The sequence below is a fragment of the Rhincodon typus genome, chromosome 38, assembly GCF_021869965.1.
Source record: "Rhincodon typus isolate 14 chromosome 38, sRhiTyp1.1, whole genome shotgun sequence".
In the NCBI taxonomy this organism is placed as follows: domain Eukaryota; kingdom Metazoa; phylum Chordata; class Chondrichthyes; order Orectolobiformes; family Rhincodontidae; genus Rhincodon; species Rhincodon typus.
This window is the reverse complement of record NC_063369.1, coordinates 13,579,385-13,590,721: the sequence shown is the minus strand read 5'-3', so window position 1 is coordinate 13,590,721 and position 11,337 is coordinate 13,579,385. Positions and strand designations below refer to the sequence as shown.

Sequence of the window (11,337 nt, the reverse complement as noted above, 5' to 3'; positions counted from 1 at the left end):
AAGGGTCTAGGCCCGAAACGTCAGCCTTTCTGCTCCTATGATGCTGCTTGGCCTGCTGTGTTCATCCAGCTCTGCACCTTGTTGTTCCAAATCCTGTTGGTCAACAAGCTTTGGTTTTTATGGGTCCTACATTTGGGTCACGTAAGCATTGCAGCTGACGATTAATGTTTAAATTCCTGGTGCTGTAACTTTAGGTATTTCACAAATTGCAAGTATGAACAGACCTTGGTTTTTAATGTTACATTTATACATCAATGAAGCAATTACACCAAATTCTCATGACATTCCAACAAAAAAATATAGGAAATTAAGAACTTCTTTTGCAACTTCAGGACATTCCAAAGCACTCTGCACCCAATACAACACCTTTGAAGTGATAATGTGGGACATTTAGCACATAATTTGCACACAGATGTTACAGCTAAACTAAATCTTTAGACAGCCACCGTTGCCATCATGTTGCATAGACTAACCGGAGAGTTGGTCATCCAGGTGAACCAGCATTTCACCTGTACGCTCCTCCAATCTGATCTATTGCATTCTAGTGTATTGCATTCATGTAACCTACTCTACATTGGAGAAGCCAAACACAAACTGGCTGACTGTTTTGCACAACACCTCCATTCCCAGCTTTCCCATAGCCGGTCATTTTAACACAGTGTCCTGCTCGCATGCCCACATGTCTGTCCTCAGCATGCTGCAGTGCTCCAGTGAATCACAGCACAAACTGGAGGAACAACATCTCTGCTTCAGACTAGGCACTTTACAGCCCTCTGGACTTAATATTGAGTTCAACGCCTTCAAATTGTGAACCCACTGTCATTTCTTCCCTTTCTTCTGGCTTTACTTCTCTGTCACCGTGTCCTCTCTCCCCAAATGCTACCTCACCCCAGTGGGACTGTCTGTCCTTTCCAGTCTGGTAGTTAGACACAACATTGTTCTGCCATTCTCACATTCTGACCACTTAATCTGCACCATCAACACCCTTTCTCCCCCAGCACTGCATCCCCCCAATATTGCATACATGCTGCCCCCTCCACACTTCACATCAACTCTGATGAAGAGTCATCTAGACTCGAAACGTTAGCTTGCTCTCTCTCCACAGATGCTGCCTGACCTGCTGTGATCTCCAGCATTTTTTGTTTTCACTTTTTGCTGCCACCATCTCCTTTCAGTTTGAAATCCATAGGGTCTGTTTAGTTTCGTCAGGCAGAGGCGAAACATTTGGTTTTCAAACAAGATGGGGCCCTTAGCCTAAGCAAGATGTGGTTTACTGCATGATAGAAACTCGATATAAGTTACCTTGGTCTAAAGGACATTGTTACAGAGGAGATGCTTGACCTGACGCTATTAATATCCAACGTTGCTCTGCTATTGTCCTGCCAAATCCTTATGACATCAGCAAATTGGCTGGAAATGTCTTCCCCACTGACCCTTTACAGAATCATTACCTTTTATGACAGCAGCAAACTCATGATAAACAGCAGTGAGATAATTGGGGTACAGTATTACAAGTACTGGGGGAGTCCGAAGCATTTAAAAATAGATTGAGCGCCCAGCAGCCCCCCAGCTCACTTTGAGGTAATATTGAGAGTGGATGGGGGCCAAGATTGATGGCGGAATTTGAGTTCAATAAAAATCTGGAGTGGGGAGTCTCACAATAACCATGGTATCAGGAAGCTGCTATCCTTACCTGGTCTGGCCTACGTGTGACCCACTGCAGTGTTGCTGACTCTCAACCACATCTCAATTCCAGCATATTCAGGGATGGTCATCGAACTCTGACCTTACCAACACTATGCACATCCATAAGAATTATGGAGAAAGAGACTGTGGGGCCAAATGGCTCCTATTTCTCACGCAAACTCTCGAGATGGAGGGACAACCAATTACAAGTGAACCAGATTCTCCGTGTGTGGTTTACGGTGCACTTCGGGTAGCTGAGAGGTAAACTTTACCTAAAGTAGACGTTTTCAATTTTATCTTTTCCTTCCTCTGCCCATGTTGAGTGGCTGCGATGACAGAACTTGCCATCGCCTGCAGGAAATAGCCAGCTGCTTTATGTCTCTCTGTATCATCCAGACCTTTCCAAGCTGAGACATTGCTGAGCAGACGCTGTGAAAACTCCATGACCCTCTGTCGAGAAAAGCAGCACGTTACGTTTGAATGAGAGATAGTTTGAATGATGCTTTTCTTGGACATTTTAACAGAGGGTTGAAGGAGTTAAAGGAGCATTCTTTCCCTTGAGAAATACTTAAAAGAGCCATGCGACTAAAGATGACTGGAATCAAAATCAGAGTGTTCGCTCAGCAGGCTGAGTCTTTGTGACCAGGTTATGAGCGGCTCATAGCAGAAGTGAAAACAATAGCTTTGCAAAATTGTGCGATGGGCAAACAGAGAGGCTCGACGGATCTGTTAAAGTGACCGGCTGCAACTTGCATTTGCATGGCGCCTTTGCCATCGAAGAAGGCGCTATGCAGTCAGACCGAAGAAAGAGACGCCAAGCCGAGGGGAGACAGAAAACTTTGACCTTGGCGACGGGACTTTAAGGAACGCTTCAACAGAGAGAAGGGGTGTGGAATGGGATTTTCCCCGTTCCCCCGGCGGTGGGGCACGGAAAATCAGGATGGGAAACAAATTCAGAAATGGAAGAAGGTTAGATTTAGAACAAGCACAGAGCACCCACTCCAGGAAAGCTTCGTGGCATTTTCACACTCTCCCGGCTTGCTGAAGAGCCCGTCAGCCGCAGGGTTCAGCAACATAAACCGCGAGATTCCTTTTCTCGATTGAAGCTGTCCTGGGAAAATACACCATTGAGTATTCTGTGTGGTAAGGGACAGCTCACCTGCACTGGAAAGTCAGTCCTGGAGCTACGGTTGCACATCTCCGTGGTCCAATTCATCAAGTGACAGAAGGCAGAATTAGAGGGGGCTCTCTGTTAGTCAAAGCAAAGAATTGAACACCTTAAGAAATTGTGGAACGCTCACAACAGTGTACCGCCGTTGCAGAATGATTTAGATAGTCCATTGCAATGGGGGCATTTACAAAGCATTTATCAGGATGGCTCACTTTTCTCTCCTAATTTCCACCACCTTCTCCACCAAACACAGCTGCAGGGGCACCTTGGCATACATGTGAAGTGGTGGCAATGTCCATAATATAGAGGTTAATATTCTAGGGCCATGGGTTCAAGTCCCACCAGAGCACAAAATGACGTCTAACTAATGGTTCTGGATTGAAAGGCTCTCTCAGTAATGGTGGCTGTGAAGGTATTAGCAATTTATTTGAAAATCTGTAAATCCTTAATAGTCTGACTGCAGGCCCAAGTCAATGACCCTCAACTGCCCCATAAAATAGCCGAAGGAACCACTACTCTGTTCAAGGGCAATTGAGGATGGACAGTAAATGCTGACCTTGTCCATGATGGCTACAGCCAAGAAAAGACTATCAAAGTTAGTAAGAACTGCAGATGCTGGAGTCAGAGATAACAAGGTGTAGAGCTGGAGGTACACAGCAGGCCAGGCAGCATCAGAGGAGCAGGAAAGTTGATGTTTCGGTCGGAACCCTACTTCAGAAAAGGATATGTTTTCTTTTTAAATTGATGGGGTTGAGAGGAGTGGTGAGGCATCAATTGTTCAGCAGAGGACAGGTAAATCACCTTTCAAGGTACCACAATGAGCTGGGTAGAACGAATACAACAAGCAACTCAGACTGGGCAGCACAGTGGCTCAGTGGTTCGCACTGCTGTCTCACAGCGCCAGGGATCTGGCTTCCATCCCACTCTTGGGTGACTGTCTATGTGGGGTTTGCATATTCTCCCTGCGTCTGCGTGGGTTCCCTCCAGGTGCTCCAGTTTCCTCCCACATTCCAAAGATGTGCAGGTTAGGTGGATTGGCCGTGCTAAATTGCCCCATAGTGTCCAGGGATATGTGGGTTAGCCATGAGAAATGCAGGGTTACAGGGATAGTGTAAGGGAGTGGGATGCTGTTTGGAGGGTCACTGTGGACTTGATGGGTTGGAGGGGCCCGGCTCCACCCTGAAGGGATTCAATGAATAGGACTTGAACTCTCAACTGTTGAAGAGAAACACAATTGATGAACAAATTGATCGAATCTAGATTATAGAGCTGGAGGTTTGGTAGGGGAGTCTTAGAAAAGATAGGGAAGCTACCTACAACATCATTCGGGGAAAAATTCTGCATGAAAGATTCCCGGAACCAGAAGTAAGATGCATATTAGAAAGAATTGCCAAAAGTTAGTAAAACAATGAAGTAAAATCAATGACTCAAATTGATTAACACCCAGTGGTAAAGTGCTCTCCACGTAGAGGTAGGATATAACGTATATTTAGATATCTCTGAGATAAGCTGTGATGTAACTGTGATCTCATGGATGTTACTCTGCTCGGACTTTGGAACACATACAGCTCGGAGTATGCTGCTCTGTAGCCTTACTGTTATGCCCCGATCTTTAAAAGCAACCCAGAAATGTGGCCTGACCTCTAGGAAGAATTGAAGAAACAATACTGAAACAACTGAAGAAAATGCTACCATCAAAAAAGCTAGGCCTCAGCGCAGGCTCAGACTCGGCCTCAGCGCTGACCCGGCATGGCGGTCTCCAGGTTTGGCGTTGTGGTCTCTCAGCCTGGCACAGGAGTCTTTCAGCGGCCTGGCACGGTGGTCTGACATGGGCGGTAATCCCGTGACAGTTTTTCGGCCTGGCGTGGCCTTCCAGTCTCAAGGTGAAGAAGGCCCCATGTGGACTGAAGGTAAAAGGTGTCGGTGTGGACTGGGTTGGAAAGACTTTTATTCTGAACATTTTATTTCTCTATTCTTCTAATTTATTCTTACAATCCGTAACGCTGGACTTCTTACTTCTTTGTTTTTCTAATTTTTGTTTCCTAAGAATTTCTGTACCTAGGCAACTTGTACATAATATGGCGTCATAAGTGGTGACTTGTAAATTTTTCATGGCACACATTTGAGTACATGTGTTAATAAAAGTAATTTAATTCAATTCAATTCAAAATTCACAGTGAGCCACATACAGATTCTGGGGCTGGTGGACACAATCATGGTTGAAAATGTATTTTTATAGAGACGTTGAGAGGCAATGAGGTTTAAGGAGTGAATTCAAGAGATTTAGGCCTCAACAGTTGAAAGCAGTAAGAAATATCTTCAATGCTACAAAGCTAAGAATTCACCCAGAGCAGAAGGGGGAAGGAACTAAACCCAAGGACTTGCAGCAGCTAGTTACCAAGCAACATGGCCGACTTCCTCCAAATATAAGGAAGACATAACACTTCCTCAAACAAGAATAGCCCCAAATAAATATTAAATGGGGCACCAAAAATTTAGATGAGCTTTTAAATACTCAAAAATGACAATTCAGCAGGAATGAGTCACAAAGACAGAGAAAAGATCTGTGAGAGGTCTTTCAGGAGCTGGCTACAGTCTAACCTGCTGACAACTTCAAACCCATTAATCTCATTCTGATACTAGTGGTGGCATGGTGGCTCAGTGGCTCAGTGGTTAGCACTGCTGCCTCACAGCGCCAGAGACCTGGGTTCAATTCTACCTTCAGGTGACTGTCTGTGTGGGTTTCTACCAGGTGCTCTGGTTTCCTTCCAAAGTCCACAGATGTGCCGGCTAGGTGGATTGGTCATGCTAAATTTCCCTGTAGTGTTCAGGGGGGTGTAGATTAGGGGGATGGGTCTAGGTAGAATGCTCTGAGGGTCAGTGTGGACTTGTTGGGCCAAAGGGCCTGTTTCCACACTGTAGGGATTCTATGACATTACCAAACAGAGTCAAAGCTGTTATAAACAGGTTTACCTAAATGGGAAGGCAAAATTCCATCTGTCTTTAAGGAAAATGGATCTTTCAGAGTTAACCTTTTGATGTTAAAATATGGATTAGAAACACAAGAGCTTCTCAATTTATTTTATACTGTGCATAGCATTGAACATTATAGAAAAGATGTGAATGCATTGGAGAGAGAATGCAGAGCAATTTACAAGCATGGTTCCAGGAATGAGGATCTTCAATGATGAGGATAAATTGAAGAAGTTGAGGCTGTTCTCGTTGGAGAGAAAGAGGCTGACAGGACATCTGACAGAGGTTTTCAACATCATGCTCGCGTTGGATAGGGTAAATAGGGAGAAGCTGTTGCTGCTCACAGTAGGAACAAGAATGAGAGAGGGCATGGATTTAATGTGATGTGCAAGCGAAGCAAAGGTGATATGAGAAGAAAGATTTGCCACTTGGTGAGCAGTGGAATGCACTGTCTGGAAATGTAGTGAAGGCAGGTTCAATTGAAGCATTGAAGAGTGCGTTGGATGGTTATTTGGATCAAAATGATAGAGAAGGGTTATCAGGGCTAAAGCCTGGAGGATGGCATTCAGTCATGATGCTGGTTTGAAGGACCAGTGCTGGCATGATGGGCTGAATGGCTTGCTTCTGTACTGTCACAATTCTCTGATTCTGTGATTTGTACCCTGCACATAATGATACTTCAAGATGGAAGCGTAGAAAATAGGAATGAGGAGTAGGGCCATTCAGTCCTTCGAGCCTGCTCCACCATTCAATATAATCATGGCTGATCATCCAACTCAGACCCCTGTTCCTGCTTTCTCCCCCCCCATACCCCTTTCATTCTTTCAGCCCTAAGAACTATATCTAACTCCTTCTTGAAAACATTCAATGTTTTGGCTTCAACCGCTTTCTGTGGCAAAGAATTCCACAGCCTCACCACTCTCTGGGTGAAGACACTTCTCCTCATCTCAGTCATAAATGGCCTACCCTGTAACTTTGACTGTGCTCCCTGGTTCTGGACTCCTTGGTCATCGGGAACATCTTTCATGTATTTACCCTATGTAGTCCTGTTAGAATGTGATATGTTTCAAGAGATCTCCCCTCTTTCTTCTAAACTCCAGTGAATATAGTCCTAACTGATCCAGTCTCTCTTCAGTCCTGCTGCCCCAGGAAAGCGTACGGAGGGATATAGTGACTCAAACATGAATGTGGGAAGTTCTTACCTTCGATCCAGAGCCAGACTGGCATTCTTTATAAGTATCTGCCCCTTTCTCATCCGAAAGACATTTAAAAGGACGCCCTGAAGAACAAATGAGATGTTTAAACATCCAAATCTCCAGGAGGCAAATAGTCAGCCATCAGCATCTCACTCTGCCTGAGACAGACAACTTGTAGTCTAGCCTGAGGACCCTTCCATAAATAGGAGGTGATGACCCACTGCAGCCGGTACAGACGTTCAATCCACACCACTGATACCATGCCCAAGATATGTAGCTAACTGAGCAAACCAATGCCCACATTGTGAAGCACATCAGAAAGGACAATGTTAATGGGAAAGGAGTTACTTTACATTTGATGATGACACAACTCTACATATTACTCATTGAAGCTCTTGCTGATAAGAATTATTTTGATCATGTTTCATATTACTGCGAACTCCATTGAGTAGATATTTGAGTGCTTGTGAACTCCTACAGCTCGGTAAATCAACAGAGATGCCAGCCAGCTTATTATCACCAATTATAAATGTCGCCTCTGGTGACCAATAGCCATGGTGCCCGAGTTTCCTGTGCCTTAAGGCACCTTGCAGGGTAAAGCTGAGAAAAGATTTGTTCACTATCTGCCCATACTTACAACAAAATGTTGGCACTTTTGTGCAGGGCTGTATCATGGGCAGCTCAGTGGTTAGCACTGCTGCCTCACAGCCAGGCAGGGACCCAAGTTCAATTCCCGTCTCAGGTGACTGTCTGTGTGGAGTTTGCACATTCTCCCCGTGTCTGCGTGGGTTTCCTCCAGGTTCTCAATTTGGACTGGATGGGCTGAATGGCCTGATTCCACACTGTAGGGATTCTATGTTCCTGATCATATCAACCCTCCAAACAGCATCCCACCCTATCCCTGTAACCCCGCATTTGCCATGGCTGACCCACCTAGCCTGCACATCCCTGACCACGATGGGCAATTTCCCATGGCCAATCCTAGCCTGCACATCTTTGAATGGCAGGGGGAAGCCAGAGCACCGGGGAGAAGAATGATCAAACTCCACGTGGACAGTTGCCTGAGGGATTGAATTGAACGTGGGTCCTGGTGCTGTGAGGCAGTAATGCTAACCACTGAGCCACCCAAGGACAGGCCGATGGATGGGATATCATGACATGTTGCTTTTTGCCAAAGAGTTCCCTGGTGCATTATTAACATGTGGAGGAAGTTACAGTTGGTCTCTTCTTACAGCGGCCCCTTGTTAAGTGTCATTGTTGACAACGTTCCCCATGGGATAAGTTTTAAAGTGATTTCTATCATTAGCTGAGGTGTACAGGTGAGAAAAGGAGAGACCTACCAGTGCTCTTGTCCCCTAAAACCGTGGTGGGGTTAATGGTCGGCGTGTTTTTGTTGGCTTGAGATGTCACAATTTTTCTCCTGGTGGTTTTGTACCTTTCAGTGGAAGTTGTTACAAGATCTGATGGGAAGATGTGAAGATGATTTTAATACCACAGGAAGTTTTGTGATGCTACGCTTATGATGGACAGGTTACACACAATATTACAGACACGTAGCTGCTTCTCCTCTGATGGATTCAGGAATAATGAGCCAAATTGAGATCCCACTGCTCCAGCAAGTGGGATCTTCATGTCTGGCCCTACCTATCCCTGAGTAACTTGGGGATTGTTATCCCAGTTCCTGAAGTCAGGTATGGGAGATCCCATCTGATTCATTCAGTACTCCCTGGCCCACACACAGTCTCCCGAGGGTGAAATCAAACCCAGGTCCCTGGTGCGATGAGGCAGCAGTGCTAACCACTGAGCCACTGTGCCACCCCAGTATTTGTTTCAATACTCTTGTGAATTATGCTGAAAATTCTCACTGCAAAAAGCGAAATTGATGATGATGTTGTTTCTAAGGGTTCTAACATCTTGTATATTTATTTGGTGCCTTTATCAAGTCTGGGTACCCCATCATTATCTAGTCATAGAGTCATACAGCACCGAAACAGACCCTTTGGTCCAACCAGTCCATGCCCAGCATGATCCCAAACTAAACTAGTCCCACCTGCCTGTTCCTGTTCCATTTCCCTCCAAAACTTTCCTGTACATGTATTTATCCGAATGTCTTTTAAATGTTGTAGTTGTACCCACATCCATCACTTCCTCTGGAAGTTCATTCCACACACAAACCATCCTCTGTTTAAAAATGTTGCCCCTCATATCTTTTTTAAATCTCTCTCCTCTCACCTTAAAAAATGAGCCCCCGAGTCTTGAAATCCCCCATCCTCTGGAAAAGGCAAACAACAATTAACTCTATCTATACACCTCTTTATTTTATAAACTTCTATGAGGTCATCTCTCAACCTCCTACACTCTGGTGAAAAAAGTTCCAGCCTTTCCTTATATCTCAAACTTTCCCTTCCCAGCAACATCCTGGTAAATCTCTTCTGAACCTGATTAAATATTCTACTCAGTGCCAAGAACCACGGGAGGACTTTGCCCATCGAGGGCTACACTAGCCCACTTCAAGCACTAACAAAAAATCCCAGGTTAGACCCAGTGCAAAGTGAAACCTGTCTCAAAATCTTCACTGATGCGACAAATTTGCCCAATTATTTCAACTTTCAACTGTTGTCCATTAGAATGGCAATGCCACGTTAGTGAGGACACTTTAGCAACACTGTGACCTCGCAGACTCAGTATATATCAGCCCCTTTCACTGCAAACAAACAGTTCCAAAGAAGCTTACAGCACAAAAGGAGCCATTTCGGCCCATCTTTACTGTAAAGGCTCGTTGGAAGGAATTTCTCCCACTTCCCCACTCTTCCTCCGCATTCCTGTTACATTATTTTAATCTCAAACACGTATCAAATTCTCTCTTGAAAGTTAATTCTGAATCTGTTTCCAATGCCCTTTCTAGTCATAACAACATGTTGCATCAAAATAATTGTCCCTGTATCTCCCATGACCTTCTGCTAATCATCTTAATTCTGGGTCCTCTGATGAATGAGAGCGCAAGCAATTTTTCCGCATTTGTTCCTCTAAGACAATCTGAATGAGTCCACAGTGAATGGTCATGTTTAACGCAAGACGTTATTGCTAGGTGTTTATAATCAGATAATTACGAGGTCCAGTAATGGCACAGGTGTGGCACGGTGGCTCAGCGGTTAGCACTGCTGCCTCACAGCACCAGGGACCCGGGTTCGATCCCACCCTCGGGCAACTGTCTGCATGCAGTTTGCACATTCTCCCTGTGTCTGCGTGGGTTTCCTCCGGGTGCTCTGGTTTCCTCCCACAGTCCAAAGATGTGTAGGTTAGGATGGATTCGCCATGCTAAATTGCCCATAGTGTTCAGGAGTGGGTGGATTAGCCATGAGAAATGCAGGGAGAGTGGACTGGATCTGGATGGGATGCTCTTCAGAGGGTTGGAGTGGACGCTATGGGCCAAATAGCCAGCTTCCACATGGCAGGGATTCTATAAATAGTGAGTAGTGTCCCTGCCTTGGAGTTATAAGTCCCAATGCAGGGCATGATAGCACTCCCAAGCATGGTCTAATGCAATGCCAATGACAGGCAGCAATAGCAGGAGATAGCCCTCATTGGCCTCCTATTCCTGGTCGCAACATGCGTGTGTTGCCATAGCAATTTGGGGCTCCTTGGGAGCCCGGCAACTGGTGTGGGCCAGACTGGTGCTGATGTCTTGTGGATCGATCCCCCTTTCCAATGGGGCAAAGACCTGTCTCTTTGCCCTTTCTATGGTGAAGGTCATGACACAATTTGCCCTTTCAGGTTGAGAACATAAGATTATCTGATAACTTGCATGGACTCACTAAAGGCAACAATGAGGTCAATGATCTCTTTCTGGTCGTTGAAAATCCCATAATACTTCATACGGCAACAGTACTTGCCACGATCTCCCAATCTCAAATTGTGTATGGTTAAGGACACATCGCCTTTCTTTAGGTCACCATAAAGCTGGTATTTTGAATTCGGAGGAGAGGTGATTTGACTTCCATCAGTTGAAACCAACAGCTCGTTACAAGAAAGCCAGGAACATTCCTGTCGGCCCCAGCATATTCGTGTCGGACCATAATAATCAATGTCATAGGTGCAAGGCAGGGTGACAGATGATCCTACTTTTCCAACGATGGCTGATCTCTCTGTAAAGAGAATGAAAATGATGTCATGTACTATGGAAGAGGGTACGTTACCGAAGCGACTGAGCAGCAACAATTGAACATTCTTGGTCTTGGCTGTACTTTTTAGATTACATCCCATGATCCTACACTTCCTGGCCCATCACTATCGTCATCCCCTAGCTGTTTA

General features: G+C 45.2%; 1 protein-coding gene across 1 annotated transcript in view; it reads right to left on the bottom strand.

The window, feature by feature from the left end:
- The window catches only part of LOC109922780, a 24,665-nt gene extending 13,376 nt beyond the window's left edge, over positions 1–11,289 (bottom strand). Inside the window, exons 1-5 of the mRNA XM_048617835.1 lie at positions 10,842–11,289; positions 8,367–8,486; positions 7,033–7,109; positions 2,846–2,935; positions 1,959–2,136 (exon numbers count right to left, since the gene is read on the bottom strand). Coding sequence (XP_048473792.1) covers positions 1,959–2,136; positions 2,846–2,935; positions 7,033–7,109; positions 8,367–8,486; positions 10,842–11,289 — 913 coding nt within the window. The remainder of the gene's footprint in view (positions 1–1,958; positions 2,137–2,845; positions 2,936–7,032; positions 7,110–8,366; positions 8,487–10,841) is intronic.
- Between the last annotated feature and the right edge of the window lie 48 nt (positions 11,290–11,337).